Source organism: Castor canadensis, chromosome 16 (genome assembly GCF_047511655.1).
Source record: "Castor canadensis chromosome 16, mCasCan1.hap1v2, whole genome shotgun sequence".
Classification (NCBI taxonomy): Eukaryota; Metazoa; Chordata; class Mammalia; order Rodentia; family Castoridae; genus Castor; species Castor canadensis.
This window is the reverse complement of record NC_133401.1, coordinates 28,232,440-28,250,890: the sequence shown is the minus strand read 5'-3', so window position 1 is coordinate 28,250,890 and position 18,451 is coordinate 28,232,440. Positions and strand designations below refer to the sequence as shown.

The following is an 18,451-nucleotide window of genomic DNA, read 5'->3' as shown; positions in this document are numbered from 1 at the left end:
GACAACAAAATTCAAAATAGTTTGGCCATAAAATATAAACACGCTATGTTCCTACCATAGGGAAGGGGGGGGTAGAAAAGGGGCATAAGGGAGAAGGAGGCTGTTTTGGGAGGGGCCATGGGGGTCCTACCCGCCCTGCTGTGCACCCGGTCCCCATCCCAACCCCTTCCCTCTGTGTCTGTGTGGGTGCATGTGTCTGTGTGGGCCTGTGTGCACTTCCCCAGTCCCCTCCCTGCCCCAACCCCCACCCGCCACCCACCCCCCCCCCTTAATTGCTGCCATTCCAGTTGCTGCCGGCTGTCATTCGGCTGTCACTCCTCTGCCCATCATCTTCAGAGGGGGAAAAGGGGGGGGTGGGGGGGTGGGAGAAGCCCCCAGCCAGCCCTGCCCCCATCCTCCCCCAGCCGCCTCTACCAGAAGTCCCTGCGGTGGTAAGAGTCGGGGTCACAGTATTTCGTGACAACCACTCTGTTGGCGAACTTGCGGCCAGTTAGGCCCTGCATGGCTTTCTGGCAGTCAAACACAGAGGTGAACTCCACAAAGATCTGTGGGAACAAGAGGCAGGTATGTGAACAAGCTGGCTCTGAGCAGCCGGCCAACATCCATCCATTCTAGCCCAGAATCAGTACAAGAAATGAGGGAGGGAAAGAAGGCCTCACCACAGGCTGCAGAAAGGGACCCTCAGTACACCTTGGGGGTGTTCACCCAAGATCCTCCGGGATTAAATAACAAAGGAGCACAGAACAGAGATTCACAAGCATGGAGAGAAAGAACGGAGGCATGCCTCATATGAGTTACCTGAGCCAAACCGAGCAAATGGCAGGACAGAGGCAAGCTCCCAGAGAAGAGGGATCACTTGTACCAGCTGACCCTACCATGCAGGACACTTCCTGAACCACCAAGGCTTATGGTCTCTTCCAATAGATGAAGCAAAGGAAGCTCAGAATTTAGGACTCAAACCCAAGCTGAATTAAAAAACTTGAACCTCACTGAAGACAATGGTACAAGCAGTAGAGCACTTGCCTAGCAAGCACCAATCCCTGAGTTCAAACCCCAGGATCACAAAAAAAAAAAAAAAAAAAATTCCTGAACTTTGATCTAGTGCATGAACCTAGTTTAGAGGAAATGGAGACTACTGCAAAAAAAAAAAAAAAAAAAGACAGCTTACAGAAGAGGCTGGAGCATAACTCAAGTGGTTGTCTCAGTTGGCTAACATGCCAGGCCATGGGTTCAATCCCTAGTAATGCAAAAACTAAAAATAAAAAACCTAACAGAAGAAACCAAACTTCAAGGGGGGAGAATCTAGGATCTTGTTTGTTAGAGTTTGCTTCATTTTTGAAACAGCAACAGATATTTGAGCTTGAATTAGGCAGATGCGAGAAATCAGTGTTGTCAGGCACCAATGGCTCACACCTGTAATCCTACTACTCAGGAGGCAGAGAGCAGGAGGATTGCAGTTCAAAGCCAGCCCAGGCAAATACTTCACAAGACTCTAACTCAAAAAAGCCCATCACAAAAACAGGGCTGGTAAAGTGGCTAAGGTGTAGGGCCTAAGTTCAAACACACACAAAAAAATCACCACCAGAAAAAAAAAAACTGTTATTATTGTAATAATGGTATGATTGTTTTTTGGGTTTTTTTCAGTACTGTGGATTTAACTCATGGCTTATCTCTACCACATGAACCACACCACCCAGTCTTACTGCTTTCAGTTTTTCAGATACAGTATCTGGCTAACTTTCTCCAGGTGATCCCCAAACCCTGAATCCTCCTGCCTCCACCTTAAAACTAGCTGGAAAATTACAGACATAAACCATCTTGCCTGCTACCCCCGAACACCTCCCAAAAAAATTAAGGGCCATCTAGTTAGAGCAGTGGTTCTCAATTTACGGGCAAAACATGTCCCCAGGGGATATTGAGCAATCTCTGCAGGTGCTTTGGGTGGGGGGGAGGGATTTAGCACTGCTGGCATCTACTGAACAGAAGCTGGGGATACAGGTTAACATTCAACGATGCACAGCACAAATCCCCAGAGCAGAGTTATCTGGCCCAAATGTAAGTAGTCAGGAAATATATCTAAGTATCTCAAAGGAAATGTATTTGAGATATGCTCCAAATACTCTAATCTCAGCACTGGGGAGCTGAGGCAGGGGACCAGAAGTTTGAGGCCAGCCTGGGCTACATCACAAGACTCTGGGGTTTTTGTTTTAAAAAAAAAAAAAAAAAATCCAACAAAAATGAGGGGTGGATATAAGTTGAATACAGAAAATGACAAAATAGAACTTGAAGGTAGGTAATGGGGATTACGATTAATGTCTCATCATCAGACTCTTCAGTATGTCTGGAAAGATCGCTAATACAAAGTTTAAGACAAAGGGAGGGTGCCAGGGCTCAAACCCGTAATCCTAGATACTCAGGAGACAGATCAGGAAGATCAAAGTTCAAAGCCCACCTGAGCAATTAGTTCATGTGACCTTATCTCAAAAACACTCAACACAAAAAAATGGGCTGACAGAGCAACTCAAGTGTTACAGTGCTTGCCTAGAAAAAGTATAAGGCCTTGAATTCAAACTCAGTACCACCAAAAGAAAAAAATACATAAAAAAACAGCAACAGAATGCAATAAATTAAAAAAAAAAAAAAAAAGGTGAGGGCCAGGCTTTCTGCATTCCTTCTTTCCACAAATAATTACTCAGTCCCTACTTAAGTCAAGAGAAGAGAAGAGAGGAAATGCTGTGGCCCTCCTAACCCCTCTCTTGCCCCCCTGCTGCTCTCCCGTGAAAGACTGTCCACTTTTATGGCACCCTCCCTTCCCCCTTGCTCTCCATGCTTGGGCAAACTTATCCAGTTCCCCACACACACACATCAGCCCTCACACTGTATACCACCCATCTCTTCAGATCACTGCTTCCTAGCAGTTTCTTCTGGGTGTCACAAGAACCTCAAAGCCAGTAGGCTTTAACTTCCCACTCTACCTGTTATCATCCTTGCTTCTTACCTACCACTCAGCATCCCCTGGCTCTTCTCCCTTCCCCTCCCAGCACACCCAAACCAATCACCAAAGTCTGGGCATTTAACGGCTCAAGTCTTTCTCAAACCCACTAACTTCCCTCCATCCCTAGCTACCATAGGCATGCACTTTAAACTTAAGAACACAGGTATGTTCTGAATGCACTGTTGGGCAACTTCACCACTATGCAAACTCTATACTTAAGCAAGCTAAGATGGCTACCATGTCACTAGATGACATAATCTTAGGGACCATGGTAGTGTATGCAGGCTAAACTTGACGGAAGCACTGCTGTGCAACACGTGACTGTACCTTCAAAGAGGTCACCATTTTTCACCCAGGTTACTACAAGAGACTCTTCATGTATCACAGCTCCTGCTTTGACCCTTTCTAACCTGTTTTCCAAACCATCACCCACATTCCATTAGCCCTTCTCTCTCCTTAGAACCACATCACTCCAGGAAAAGTCCAAGCTTCTTCCCCATGCTCACAAGGCCCTCCCCAATCTGCACTGCAGGACCAGCCTCTTCTCTGACAAATCTTGCTCTTGCTCACTTCAGTCACACCCAACTTACCAGGTCTACAGATGAGTAGCTGCCCTTCTCTGCTCCTCAAAAACTCCTCCCCTGCAAGGATCAGTTCTGCACTACAGGATCCCACTAACTTCCTTCTTTTCTTTTTTTTTTTTTTTTTTTTTTTTTGGTGATACTGGGGTTAAAACAGGTTAAACTCAGGGCCTACACATTGAGCCACTCCACCAGCCCTTTTATGTGATGGGTTTTTCAGATAGTGTCTCAAGAACTATTTACCCAAGCTGGCTTTGAACCACAATCCTCCTGATCTCTGCCTCCTGAGTAGCTAAGATTACAGGCATGAGCCACCAGCACCTGGCTCACCCACTTCCTTTTAAGGTGCAATCTCTACCTGCCCAGCCTCCCAACAGTATCTTTCCCATCTGCCCCAGAACCTCATCTAATGTTCTCACTGGGACCCACTCAGCCACCCACCTGTAAGCTCACCTCCCACTTCTCATCTGCACTGATCACTTTCCTGTTCTCAAACACACCTGGCAGTCCTGCCTGCTAGAGTTCCATGCTTGCTGTGCACTCCGTACAAGACACAGCCTGCCTACAAGATAACCTTACCTCACTGCCTGCTGAAGCGCCACCTTTCAACCTCTATCACCCTGTTGGCCACCGTGCTCCCCCACCCTTCCCTGCTGCCCAATACAGCACATGTCCTACAGCAACAGTGTCCCAAGGACTTTAGCTAGTTAAGAGCAGGACTCTGGTCACAGCTGACTATTTAGTGCTGAAATGACAGTTTGGGACCACAACAGTCCCATAAATAAAAGGGACTGGACACATGGCTCAAATTGAAGAGCACCTGGCCCTGTGCAAACATAAGGCCCTGAGTTCAAACTCTATACTGCCAAAAACAAAGAAAATCCATAAATATGCAGATTAAGTGGTGACTGAATGCCAGTCACATGCTCACACCACCACCTCCCTGCAGTGCTCAGACGAGGCACAGTGCAAAGTAATATGACTTAGCAGGCTCTGAGATCAGACTTCAGGCACCTTAGCCTATTTGTCCTAAGAGGCCCATCACCTCTATCTGACTCCTCCCATGAAGGGACTCAGGAGGACTGGAAGAACTCAAGTAGAGGGCATGACAGGAGAGACAAACACAAGTGGTGGTGTGGTAACATTTGGTAATTCTCTCCCCAGTTCAAAGACATGGCAAAGTCCTGTTCAAAAGGTCACAGGGAAAGGCAGAGCCAGGTCTGGAAACAAAGTTGCTTCAATATAGGGACCAAATTCCTACATGAGGGCCCTGGACCTCCAGAGGACCTGGATCCTCTCTGGAACACCTGCATCTCAGTAGGGGTGCGAGAGGGAGGAGGAGATAAGCCAAGCAGGGTGCCCTAACCTTTCCACAGCCGGGCACCTCAACACCATCCACGGGCCGGGGAATCTCGATGGACTTGACCAGCCCGTACTTGCTGCACTCATCTCGCACGTCCTCCACAATCTCCTCATACTCCTCATCATCCAGCAGCTCCTCAGGCAGCACCATGTTCATGAGGCACAGGACCTCAGTTGGGTGGCCACCCATCTGCACCTGAGAGCTCATCAGGCCTGGCACTTGCAGGGTCACAGGTGTCTGATTGATGGTGCTCTGTGGGACCAGGGGAGTGGACAGGCGTCACAGGGTGGCTCAGATCAGTCTCCCTCCTCTCAAGCCTATACTCCTCATGCCCACCAGGGAAGACTATTCCTGCACTGGAACACCTATCCTTCTCCCCAGTACTGCCTGAGTCTCCCCCAACCCCCCTCCCATGAAAGCTGGGGAGGAGCTTAAAAGAACCTGTTCCCACCAGCCCCTTCCCACCCCCAGGGTCCCTCTAGCCAATGGAAGATGACGTGCCGGGGGGCTCACCAGCGTGGCATTCTTGGCGCCCACACTCGCCCTCTGGACAAGCAGCTTCTTGTCACCCAGCTGCATCCCATTCAGCCCCGCAATAGCCTGTAGTTAAAGGATGAGGGAAGGAAGGGATTCGGGAAAGGTGTAGGTCAGGGCCAAGGAGCCTGGCATTTCCCCCCAAACCGGGATACTGGAAGAGAAGAAGCCAAAGCGGGTTGAAGGAAAAAACCACCAAGGAGAAGGGGATGAAACTCTAGCCCCCACAAGGCCTGGATTCAGACTGCCGCCTCCCCCTGCCAAAGTCCCTGAGGAAGGAAGACCTTGCTTGGAAAGAGAGCAGGTGAAGGGCAGACGCAGCAAACAGCTAGGCCCCAGGGCTTACCTGATCTGTGACGTTGATGTCCACGTACTCACAGAAGGCATAGCCCTTGGAGAGCCCTGTGGCACTGTCCTTGACCAGGTTGAAGGCCTTGAGAGGCCCAAACGATGTCAGCAGTTCTTTTACCTGCAGCAGGCCAAGAATCAATCCATCAGGGCTCAGCTGGGAAGGGTCAGGAAGGAAATGGGGGGAGGGGAAGGATGTTACCTGGTCATCATTCAGGTAGTTGGGTAAGCCTCCAATGAACAGTTTGTGGGCAGAATCAGGGACCACTGTGGACACAACTCCTAAGGGGAGAAGGAAGGAGGACTTCAATTTCAGTACAAGGTCATCTCCCAAAAACCTCGGGGAAATCTACCAGGAGAACCCCTCACTGGCCCTGACCAGGACACCCTGCCTGATAAGGGTTGGAGGGGCCACACCATGCTTTCCTCCCTCTCCACACACCACACCAATCTGTCAAAGACAGATAAGGGAGCACCATGGCTCCCCTCTGAGAAGACACTCATCTCCCAGGTCCTGCAATGCCTCAGAGAAGTCAAGGACCAGCAGTACCCTCCCCCCACGTCCAATGCACTGAGGACACCTAGACCCACATTCATACTATACATGTAATACCCACTACTGTGTGACCCTGACAGGTCACCTTGCCTTCAAACATGCTGCACACTCAACTCCTTCCACTCATCAGACCATAACTCAGAGAATCCTTTACTGACAACTGCCCAGAAATATCCCATTAGCTCACGTAGTCCTTTCCCTTCAGGGACTTATATCCTGGGCCTCAAACCATCTGTGACACTGCAGGGGTAGACAGCATGACAAAGAGCTGAGAGGCACAGGGCATTTCAGAACACCCCTCAGTGGTGATTGCTGGCTGTCTCCAGGACGCTCTATTTGGAGTTCAAGAGAGCTCAGATGTCACAGCATGGTCACATAAGCTGAATGAGTACAACAGCCCCCAATCCTGCCTTCCTCACTGAACTCTTATACTTACATACAAGTGCCTGCCAGATGATTCAACCTGACATCCCACAGGCTTCACAAATTTTATCACTAGTTCTGGGAGTCATCTATCAGTCACAGGCTGTAAGATCCCAGCACCCATCCAGCCTGATTCTCCAGTCCAAATCCTGGCCACATGGCCTCCCTGTCCACAGCCACCCCCAAAGCAATTGGTCTACTCCACTTCCTGATCTTGGGGAGCATCGGGTAAGCAGAGATGGGGAAAAGCCCCCAGAACTGAGCCACTGTGCTGTATTAACCTCCAGGCTCTCAACTGCCCCATGTGCCCTCTTCCTGCCCAGCTTCTCCAGTCCCAGAACTGCAGGCATCACCCAGCCAGCTCTGTGTATCATGTCTAAAGTCACAAGCTGATATCCTTTTATCAAGGTAAGGAAGTTGTCTTCCAGTTTCCAGAATTTCCCCCCAGGCAAGAGGTCCGTTCAATTTTATCAAATCCTTTTTCCTCTTCAGTCTCTTGTAGTAAAATTGATTCTTTTCCTTTGGAGGAGGAAAGAAAGATCAAAATACCTAACAGCTGTGTCATAGGGAAAGCTGCACTGAAGGGCACTTAGCTTACAGGCAGAATGACCCTGCCCACTGCCTCCTCCAGTGTGGCATGCAACTAGTCAGTCACAAGGAGCACTGTCAACCAGGCCTCTCCAGGTGAACACATCCCATAGCAGATTACCAAGCTTCCCACTGCTTGGTAAATAATTACCTGCGGAAAGGTCTGCCACTAAGAAAGCATGATCAAGTCAGGCATGATGGCACCAGCCTGCAATCCCAGTACCAGGGAGGCACAGCTAAGAGAATTACGAGAAAGTGCAAGTCCAACCTGGGCTACATACATAGACCCCTTCTCAAAAATCAAAAAGTTGGGAGCCAGTAGCTCATGCCCATCTTCCTAGCTACTTGAGAGGCTGAGATCCAAAGGATCATGGTTCCAAGTCAGCCAGGGCAAAAAGTTTGCAAGATACCATTTCAGTCAATAGCTGGGTGCAGTGTTATATGCCTAGCGGGAAGCACAAAAGAGGACTGAGGTCCAGGCCAGCCTGGGCAAAAAGCTAGACCCCATCTCCAAAATAACCAAAGTAAAAAGGGCTGGAGGCGTGGCTCAAGCAACAGAGGGCCTACCTAGCAAACATGAAGTCTGAGTTCAAACTCCAATAACCACCCCCCACCACCAAAAAAAAGAATAATCAAAAGCAACTGTCTCTATATCTACATGTCTGTTTTCAGCAGAACAGTAATACACAGGAAGAAGTGCAAGGAAAAGACTGACTTTATGACTGAGCAAGGTACTGATACCCCACGCCTGCTTTCCTCCTCTGAAATGAGACACCTGAATCTACTAGAGCAGGAGTGGAAAAATCTTCTAAGTAAATGACAGATAATAAAAATGTTTGACTGTGGGCCATTCAGCCTGTTTCAACCATTCACTTTGGCTACCACATTACAAAAGAAGTCTACATAACAGATAACAGAGCCAGGCATGGTGGCACACACCTGTAATCCCAGCACTCACTTAGCAGACTGAGGCAGGAGGATCTCCAGTTTGAGGCCAGCCTGAAATACATAGCAAGACGCTGTCTCAAAAATAAATAAATAAAGTGAAATAAAAAATAAAAACGAAACAGAAGAGATTAACACATAATAGGCATGACTATGTACCAATAGTATTTTTAAAAATAGGCACTAGCCAGGTGTCAGTGATTCAACTCCTATAAGCCTAGCTTCTTGGGAGACTGGCATCAGGAGGATTATAGTTGAAAGCCAGCCTGGGCAAATAGTTCCTAAGACCTTATCTTGAAACTATCCAGCACAAAAAAGGGCTGGCAAGAGTAGCTCAAATGATACAGCACTTGCCTGCCTAGCAAACATGAAGCCCCAAGTTAAAAATCTCAGTATTGCCAAAAAAAAAAAGGGGGAAAAGGAGGGACTCCAGGCCAGATTTGACCTCCAAGTATAACTTGCTGACTGCTGTGGTGAATATTAAAAGAAAATCTACATAGTGCAGTAGGACAGTAATCGGTACATGGTAAGTGCCAGTCAGCAGTGAGCTATTTGGGTAATTAAAACTAAATTCACCCTAGTAACTTGGGAGACAGAGATTGGGAGAATCATGGTTTGAGACCAGCAAGAGCAAAAAGTTCACGAGACCCCATCTTAACAAACAGAAGCTGGGCACAGTGGCGTATACCTCCCATTCCAGATACACAGGAAGCATAAATAGAAGGATTGTGGTCCAGGCTGGCCTAAGCAAAAAGCAGGACCCTACTGGGAAAAATATCTAAAGCAAAAAGGGTTAAGGGTGTGGCTCAGGTAGTAGAGTACCTGTCTAGCAAGCGCAAAGCCCTGAGTTCAATACCCAAGCACAGGGAAGATGACAAACAAGATACTCTGTAGCTTCACCTAAAAGATATGCTCATGGATACAATCACCAAGCACTATACTTAAAAGCATGTTAATATGTACTACACTTCAGATTTCTAAAAACTAAAAAGATGCACTGAATTTACCAAAACTTACAGTGAAAGAGCACTGGAAATGGTCAGGCACCAGTACTGAGTCCTGCAACAACATGGATGTGCCTCCCTTTGCGCTCCAGGTACCCATCTCTTTGAAATGAACTGGCTGTTTCCACAGGTATCCTCCAGTGCTGAGCACCAGCGAGCAGAACCCTACTTTCTACAAGTCCCAACCGGCCTGAGACTTGGAGTCACTCACTCAGCTAGAGTTCCAACACCAGAGTGCTTCCTATACACAAACGAGCCTCAAACAAGCCTAAATCCCCACTCACACCCCCCTTGTCAACTACAGGGGTCAGCAAACTACACCTACATGATGAAAGCAACCCACAGCCTATGTCTGCACAGAGTGTAAGCTTTCTCAAAGATTACTGCATGACATGAAAATCACACAAAATCCACATTTCAGTTACTAGCCATGTTGAGGTGTATTGGAACACAGGCACACCCACTTGGGTATTCAGATGTATTAACTGCAGCTGTTTTCACAGATTCAAAGTTTACACCCCTAGTCTGCTATTACCCACCCATCAGAGGTGATAATAAACACAGCTCAGGAAATGGTCCACAACAGACAGGATTTAAGACATACACAGGGAGACAAGAGGGAGGTAAGCACCAAGATGCCAAACCCCCACACCAGAAGCTGGGCTGAGATCTGCTCATGTGCACTTGCACAGACCTGCACAATCAGCAGGGAAACCCTCCCACTTCTGCTCTGGTACTGGCTCTGCCACTTTACAAGCTGTGCATCCCCAAACAAATCACAGCTTACACTAGGAAAGCACCAGGGCCATTCTGCCATGCTGAAAAAACACCCATCCATTTCTAAACATACACAACACTTCCTAAATAACTCTGACTGGGACAACGGCAACTGGGTTGGGGGAGTCCCCACTCACCAGGCACATAGACAGAGGGGTTCTCCGACATGCCAGGCAATGGCTGGTAGTCATGAGGCCGGCGAATCTTCAGTGACTGGCCCTGGAAGATGATGCCATCAAAAGCCATGGCCTGGGTAGTCTCATCCACTGAGCGAAACTAAAGAAAAGAGAAAGTGGTGGTGAGAAGTACAGGTCAGGGACTAGACCAGGCCCCAGCCCACAGAGTTTTGTGACAAAAAGAGTTCCTCTTTTTTGTACTTGTATGAACAAATATCATGAGCCAGGCCCTAGGCTAGGCACTGGAAAAACAGACACAGCACTGCTTCTAAGGTTTCACACTCTAGCAAATGAAGACATCAGCACCCAACAGAGACTCAACCCAGCACACAACCACAAGCTACAATGCTGAAGCAGGATAAAGTGCTGAGACATGATAACACAGAGAAGTTGTCAATCAAAAGGACAACAACGACAGACTTTTCAATCAGGTGACATTTAAGCTGAAATTTGGAACAGTGCACATCAAACTTGGAGTGAAAGAGTGTGCTCAAAAATCTTTTCAGCACCTAGCACCCTTTGCAATGCCTACTGTCTTTTATGAGGATATCAGCCCACCCAGAGTTGCAAACTCAAAGCCAACATCCTTTACAGTTTCACAACTGACAGAAAACGTGACTTAAAAACATTAGCCACAGCGAGCTACCTCGGCCCAAGCCCCAAACAGGCAGGGGTACACTGTGTCCCGGGAAGGCCAGTGTGGCCAAAGCAGAACAGACTGGCCCAGAATGGTCTAGAAAAATCAAGGAGGTCTGCAGAGGCCCAAAAGGCCTCCAAACAGAAACAGCACCAGACTTGCAGACATCTTACAAGCTAAGCTCACTCTGGCAACCAGGTGGAGAACAGACTACAGAGGGACCAGTGGGAACAGGCAGAACAGGAAAGTGCAACACAATGAAGGATGGACACACACACACACACACACACACACACTCACTCACTCACTCCCCTGATCCCATTACTCTCCAGCTCTCCAGCTCACCTCCAAAAAGGCAAAATTCTTGTCTTGGTTAATCTGCACAGCCAAGACCGGATTGCCAGGGGCCTGGGTCAGTCCCCCCAGGCGCATCTGGGCATTGAAGAAATCCATCATGGCCTCCTGCAGAGGGAATAGGAGACAGGGGGGGCGGGGAGGGAGGTGGAGAGAGGAGGGGAAGGGTGAGAGAGGGAGACACAGAGGGGTTTGGGGGTAAGGGGTGAGGGGCGAGGGGAGGGGACAGTGGAATATGGGTCAGGGGTGTAGAGGTCAATAGTAAGAAAAGCAGAAAGAAAATCAGAAAACAAGGAAGAAGTGATAGCAAAAGACAGAATATGGGAACAAATAGGGCAGACAACACAGGTGCAAGGAGAGAGCCACAGGGGCCCCAAACAATCAGGAAAAAGGACAAACGTTATTCAACAAAAAATGGAAGAAAACAACAGGGAAAGGGAGAGATACACAATAGGGAAGGCAAGGAGATGACAAAGGAACACCCAGTGCAGACAAGAAGACAGGAAGATGGAAAAAAAGCAGCAAGCCAGAACAGAAGAGGAAAAAAAGGGACAGAAAGGGAAACCAGGACAGAGACAGAGACAGAGACAGAGATGGGAGCAAAGAGGAGGTTGAGTGCAGGGGCAAAGGGGAGGAAGGAGTGGGGGAAGAAAGGGGCAGGGTGGGAGGGGGGAGAAAAGAGTGATGTGGAGGGATCTGGCCCTGGAGTCCGGGGGCTGGTTTATCAAATGTAGCAAAGTGCAGGTTGAGAAAGTCAGAATGGACCTTACTTGCCTTCGACGATGGTAGCAAACTTTTTGTTGCTACGAGGGATCTCAGCCCCACAATATTTCACTTTAAAGAGAAATGGAAACAACTCTTTGATCTCGGGATTCTCAGGGGGTGCCACGGGAAGGGGTGGGGGGAGGGATGGGGGAGAGGAGCGGTGGGGAAGGTAGGGGGAGGTCAGGGGCGATCAAAAACAAAAGAACAGCAACCATGGGAGGGATGTGGGGAAAAGGATGGGGACAGACGGCAGAAAAGGAGAGCATGTCAGAAAAACTGCAGGGGGTGTGCGTCTGTGTGTGCGTGAGCGTGAGCGTGTGCGTGTGCGTGTGCGTGTGCGTGTCTGTGTCCGAGTCTCCCTCTCTGTCTCTCTCCAACACGTAGGTATGACATGTAGGTACGTTGTGTGTTTGATCCCTGGGTTGCTGGAGGAGGTTTGGGGAGGGGAGACGGGAAAGGGGAAGAGGAGGGAGGGAGGGGCCACCCCCAGCCCGGCCCCTGGCTGGCTCAACTCCATCGGTCCGTCTGGGAGGGGGCCGGGGGGTCTTGCAGGAGCAGAGTCTGACCCGTGCAGGTTGGGGGAAGGGAATGGAGGGGAAGGGAGGAGCAGGACAGGGGAACGGGGGAGAGGGGAGGGCAGGGGGAGGGCAGTACCTCAGTGATGCCAAAAGGGATGTTGCCCACGTAGAGGCGCCGGGCTTGTCTGGTCATCTGGCTCCCAACCACGGGCACCGGCGTTGGGGTCACAGCCAGACCATCAGGGGTCATGGTGGGGAGAAGGGCAGTAGCTGGAATCTGACCCGCAGCTTGGGGGAGGGGAGAGCCATTATTAGGTAACCCTCAAGCCAAGCTTTGGGACCACCCGGCACAGAGACTCCCAACCTCCACTGATAGATCCTCTATCAGCTCACCGACCAGCACCATGGTCTATACCCAGGAACCGCTACTCCCAAGAGGCGTTGCTTCCTAAAGGAGTGGAAGGTGGAAGCCTTACCCTCCCTCAGCTCACCTCTGCCTCCAGCAGGGCTTCAAAAGAATGAAGGCCAGACCCTTAATCTGCTTCCTCAACCCACCCAAGCACACACCAGAAAAACGGCTAACGGGGAATGTAGGGAATCGCCCCCACACCCTGCACTTTATCCTCTAGAGCAGCCAGCTGCTTGCCTACCTTGCATGGCCTTGTACTGCATTGGGGTGATGTGCTCAAAGCCGGGTGGTGGTACGTCCCAGTATTTACGAACCTTCTTCTTCTTCTCATGTCGGGGGGAACGACTGAGGGAGGGGGGAGGGGAGAGTGGGGCAGGGCAACCTCAGTCTGACCAACAGCAGGCATGTGAGTCCCCTCCCAGGAGTCCCTCCCTGGTGTGCCTCCCAGGAGTTCCTCCCACACCCCACTACATAAGCTTCACTCTCTCCAAAGGGGAGAGGATCCAGGCAAGAGCCAGGCCCAGGCCTGAAGAGGGATACTGGTTTCCAGACAGATGGACTCTTCCCCAGTGCTAGGGCAGGATGGACAAGGGCCAGGCAGGGTGCAGGAGTGGACATCGGGGCAGAAGGGGCAGGAAGAGAAGCTCACATCAATCCACCGTGCTCCTCTTTAGCGCCTCTGGTCAAAGGTTTGCTGAGGGGTGGGAGGGAAAGGTATGGGAAGGGGTGACTGGGGACCCTCATCTTCCCCACACACCACACTCCCCAGGGCACTGAACCCCAGGGCTGGGGCAGGGCCGAGGCAAACAAGCAGCAAGCAGGCACCCTCGGCCCTGCCATTTGCCCCAAACAGTCCCACCCCCAGGAAAGAGGAAGTGAAGAGAGGAAAGGAAGGGGACAGCCCACTCTACAGAGGAAAAAAAAGACACTTGACAGGTCCACATACGCTGACCTTTCTCACCTAAGAGGGGCAAAGAGAACAAGAAGGGGACCTAGGGACAGAAGAGGACTCTGAATAACAAAACTGACATCCCTGAGCTGAAAATTAAGCCCAGGCTATAGATACTTCCCCACACTAAGAACTCCTTTTTCCTGGGAGTTGGGAAGAAAGAGACTAGCCCTCTCAAACAGTGTCCCAAAGAGAACCAGAGAAAAAGTAGGGAAGAAGAGCCAGGGCCTCAGGATCAGGGACAGAGACCCCTTAGGACAACAATCAGAACTCATTCCCTACCTCTAAATAAGAGACAACTGCCCCAGCAAGACAGGCCAAGCAGCTGAGTTTTCCCTCCCATATACAAAAAAGAGGAGTCATGCAGGGTCCAGACCCTGACAAACACACCCTCAGCACAGCCCAAGCAGGCAAACAGGTCCTAACTCCCAGGCTAGCCCAGCCAGGGGCCTCTGAGCCCTGGTACCTTCGTCGCCGCCTGTCCCGGGAGGCACTGCGCTGGTCTCGGTTGCGCCGATCCCGGCTCCGACTCCGGCGTTTGCGGTCCCGGCTTCTAGAGCGGCTATGACTGCGTTTCCGGTGCCGGTTCTCCTTGTCCCGCTCTGGGCAACGGTGAAAAAATGAAAGGCAGGATGAGAGGAGGGAAGATGCAGGCCCAGCCCACCCTACGTGCTGCTGGCTATGCCCCAAGTGCCCGGGAGGCCACCCCCAAGGGAAGGGATGCAAGGAGAAAGGGAGATAACAGGCCTCCTGGGTTCACACCGGAGTCCACAAGGACTCTAAGGGAATCAAAGGGGTAGGGCCTGGCAATGCCCCAGGGGTATAAGATACCTGAGGATGCTCAAGAGGAGCTGAGGAGCCAGAGAAGACAGAGGAGGCTGGCTCCTGGTCCCCCTCGAGGGCTGAGGGGCCTGACCCCAGGGTCGTCCCTGAGAGGGGCAGAGCTAGAGGATGGGGAATCAAGAGACCCAATGATGTTTTCCAAAAGGAACTCAGTGACCCCTCAGGAAAGACTCTGCAACCAACTGGCACCCACAGCCCTTCAGGCCCAAGGTCAGATGCCAGGTAGGATCTGGTAACCCCAGGAAGCTGGGAAACTCAATTCCATCCCTTCCCAGCCCAGTGAATAATGCAGGAGCACCTCCCCAAGGGAAGGGGTGTCTTTCCGACTGTGCAGGCCTCTCTCTAGACCTGAACTCCAAACCACCAGATCCTGCCTACCTAACTTCTCATAGCCCCATGCAGGAGGAGCTGGAGCAGGAACCACATCTTCACCAGCGTCCACACTGCTCCCTCATCCTCATCTGCCTCAGAGGCAATGGCAAGGAACAGAGCACAGCTTTGCTAGCAAAACTAGAGAAACCTCCTCTCCTCTCCCTTCCATTGTATCTATTTCCTCAATTCCAGGGTGCCACTGACTTCTTAACTATCCATCAGGAACACACACACACACAAAAGATGAATATATTACCACACTCAAATAGTTTAACATGTGTCTTTTCAGGGTATGATATCTGGAGACAGTAAGATCAAAAGGCAATGAGAAGAGAGTGACAACAAAGACATTAGCCTCACAACATAACTTTCTGACACAGAAACCACAACCACTAGGAATCAGGAAAGCACCAAGAAAAACTTGGCAATAAATAAGGTGGTGCTTCCTATAACCAGAATTTACACTAGATAGTTTTACCTGCACTTAATTCTCACTAGTCCTTTGGTAAAACACTGACGAAGGCTCATGTAACAAATAAGGAAGATGAGGCACAAGGAGATCATGAGTTGTCCAGAAAATGGTGAGCCTGAACTTGAATCAGAAATGTCAGTGACTTTGGCAATCAGGTCATATTGCTGAACAAAGGTCAGGCTGTATGGCAAGAACTACTTATGACAGTAGAATAGTCTCCTTACAGATAAGGGGAAAAAAAAAAATCAAAGACTGGAATCAGGAAGGTAAAGTTGCATACAGGCAAGCAGTGTGCTTGAAGTAAGCAAATAGGCAAAGCCCAAAGCCCAGGAAGCAACTCTGGCTCCACACTTCCAACATGGGCAGGCTGTGAGTGAGTTCCAAGAGCCTTTCCTACTTCTAGGGTTCAAAAACAAACCAGCAAGCAGAGGAAACCAGAGAGGAAGCAGTGACACTGCTGGGTGCCTAGAACTCAAAGAAATTCCCTGTGGACCTACATAGCTGGAGAAGGGGCTAGAGGCGAGAGGTATGTAGGAGGCTGGCCCAAAGACAAAGGCCCACAGGCAGAGTGATAAGTGGGCAGAGCTCAACTCAAAGAAAAGGAACTTTCATTTGTTCAAAATGCAGGCTGGTGGTCACCTTGCGGAAGCAGTTCCACCAACACCATGTTCCAGGTCTCAAGCCCTGGCCTTCCAGCACCAACAGGGATACCCAGGAGAACCAAGAGCAGAGCATATTCAAGCTTCAAGGACCAGCTAAAGCAGGTCCACCTGGCAGTCCAGCATTGCTTTGCAGTCAGCCAGAGAGAGCTCTGCTTAAAACCATAAACTTAACTTTCAACATTTGGTTTTCTCTTCTTTAAATCAGGGTGTTAGGATATGGAGGAATGATGTTTGGAAACCACCTTTCTCTGCCCTTCCCCAATACTGACACCATCTCTATTAACCAAAGACCATCCTACTTCCTAAGTAGATTCCACAATAACAAATATTACTCCTTCAGTCCTTAGCAGACGCCAAGAAATATACCACACTTTACTCGTTATCATTTCATTTCAGCTCCAATCTCTGACCAGTTGAGACTTGGGAAAGTTTTTAAACTTGTTGAGCCTCACTTTTCTCCTCAGTAAAAGAGGAAATTATTTGGTCCTCAGAAGGTTGTTACAATGATTTCCTTAGCAAAAAGTCTGACAAATTGCCTGACCATCGTAAGCTCTCAAAGTTTAACTACAACTATCATTACTACCATTCTTATTAATCTTCCCAGAAACACAGTAACAAAATAGTGATGGTCAATCAGTAGATGGAAATTTTTTTAAAAGGTATTAAAGTAGCATAGCTACTAAGCAACACTGTAGGTATTTGAACCCGGGGACACTCAACTCCAAAAACCTGTGCTCTTAAGCAGTACAACACCTGAATCAGAAACAAAGATGGGCAAGCAGTGAAGTTTATTCCACAGGCACTATTTCCTAATTCAGCCACGCCCCTGTCTAGTCCACGTCCAAGGGCTTGAGTCCCTCATTCAGCCCTCCAAAACTTAAGCTAAAAACAGAGAAGGCATAAGCCCCACGTGTCAAGACTCAAGGCCCCAACCATCCTTACTCCTGAGTTTCGTCACTTTCAAATCAAGATACGTAAGAGATTTATGAATGTCTAATGACTCTGGTAGCTTTCTTGGAGTCCCTAAGCCGATCAGCTTCATGGCCCCAAGCTTCGTTCTGACCCGCCAAGATCGTGGAGCCCACCTAGAGTCGAGCCTTCCCTGCTTGCACCCTACTGGGGCCCCCTCCTTCTTCCCGCTGATCTTTACGCTGAAACTTCTGATGCCGAGTCTAGGGTCCCTGCGAAGGGAGGAGATGGGATTTGGGGCTTGTCTGTAGCTGGGGACTCTCCTGGCGATTGCCGGCCCGTCAAAAGGCCCAGTGCACTAGCGGCTAAGCGAGCGAGAGGCACAAAGAGTGCAGACCGCCCCCTTTGGCGGGGAAACAGGTGTCCCACACGTTCATCTGATGCGCCGCACCGCCGGCTCCGGGACACAGCGCCCCGGCGGGGGAAGCTCCCAAGTGATATAGGAAAAGGAATACGAAAGGGATCGGCGGCCTGCAGGAGCCGGGAGACAGACGGCTGTGCCCCGTCCACGTGAAGGAGGAAAAGAAAAACTGTACTCAACACCGCCATTTTGGAAACAAAGGGGGCGTGGAGACGAAGCCTGGCGCCCGACCGGAAGCGGAAGTGCCAAGGCAGCGGGAGAAAAAGACGGAATTACGGGACATAACTTCATCTCCTTTCCAAAGAAAAGGAAAAAGAAGAAACTTCGTGTGGAGGCCTGGCGCGCGAGGGCCGGGTCCACGGCGCCGCCTCCATCAGGACCACGTGGGCGCGGGCCCGAGCCGCGCGCATGCGCCACACACACCAGCCACCCCTTCCCTCGCCGCGCGCGGCAGAACGCGGCGATCACGTGAGCCAGGCGCGCGCCGCGAACCGGGGGAAGGTGGGACACGGCGCGGCCCTGAAGCGGGGGACGTGAGGAGAAAATGGCGGGGGAGACAGGGAGCGAAGCGAGGAGCCACCCCCGCCGCCTCCAAATGACCCCGGTGCCCTCACCTTGTTTATTCTCGTTGAGCTGCCGCTCGAACTCGTCGAAGTCCGACATGCTGAGGTGGCCGCGTAGGGCCCTGTGCAGCTCTTGCCTCGCCTTGCCGCCCGCCCGCTCCGGCCGCTTCGGCTACTTCCGCCGCTGGCTTCGGCTACTTCCGGCCGCCGCCGGAGCTCCGTCGCCTACCTAATCAAACCCACGGCGGCCCGCCCCGCCCCGGCTCCGCCCCCTCTCCCCACCCGCC

General features: G+C 50.5%; 1 protein-coding gene across 4 annotated transcripts; it reads right to left on the bottom strand.

Moving 5' to 3' along the window:
• Positions 1 to 355: 355 nt before the first annotated feature.
• On the bottom strand, positions 356 to 18,427 carry U2af2 (U2 small nuclear RNA auxiliary factor 2). Of its 4 annotated transcripts, none has more exons than XM_020174277.2 (12): positions 18,216 to 18,332; positions 14,389 to 14,524; positions 13,623 to 13,667; positions 13,215 to 13,318; positions 12,701 to 12,852; positions 11,273 to 11,389; positions 10,252 to 10,390; positions 6,024 to 6,103; positions 5,820 to 5,942; positions 5,441 to 5,539; positions 4,943 to 5,191; positions 357 to 545 (listed from the first exon to the last, which is right to left on the bottom strand). In XM_020174277.2, the coding sequence occupies exons 1-12, from the start codon at positions 18,262 to 18,264 to the stop codon at positions 411 to 413; spliced, it is 1,428 nt and encodes a 475-aa protein (XP_020029866.1). In that variant the 5' UTR covers positions 18,265 to 18,332; the 3' UTR covers positions 357 to 410. The 4 variants fall into 4 exon arrangements, with proteins under 4 accessions (XP_073914510.1, XP_020029866.1, XP_073914509.1 ...); XM_020174279.2 differs by having other exon boundaries at positions 359 to 545; positions 5,453 to 5,539; positions 18,216 to 18,424; XM_074058408.1 differs by having other exon boundaries at positions 5,453 to 5,539; positions 5,820 to 6,103; positions 18,216 to 18,427.
• Positions 18,428 to 18,451: the final 24 nt, after the last annotated feature.

What these genes read in the sequence shown, in the direction of transcription:
- U2af2 (XM_074058408.1), bottom strand. Translation starts at nt 18,264, where the DNA reads ATGTCGGACTTCGACGAGTTCGAGCGGCAGCTCAACGAGAATAAACAA. An exon ending in GCTCAACGAGAATAAACAAG is followed by an intron (nt 14,525 to 18,215) that starts GTGAGGGCACCG and finishes ACCGTTGCCCAG; the next exon opens with AGCGGGACAAGGAGAACCGG. An exon ending in CCCCTCTGTCTATGTGCCTG is followed by an intron (nt 6,104 to 10,251) that starts GTGAGTGGGGAC and finishes TTCTCCCCTTAG; the next exon opens with GAGTTGTGTCCACAGTGGTC.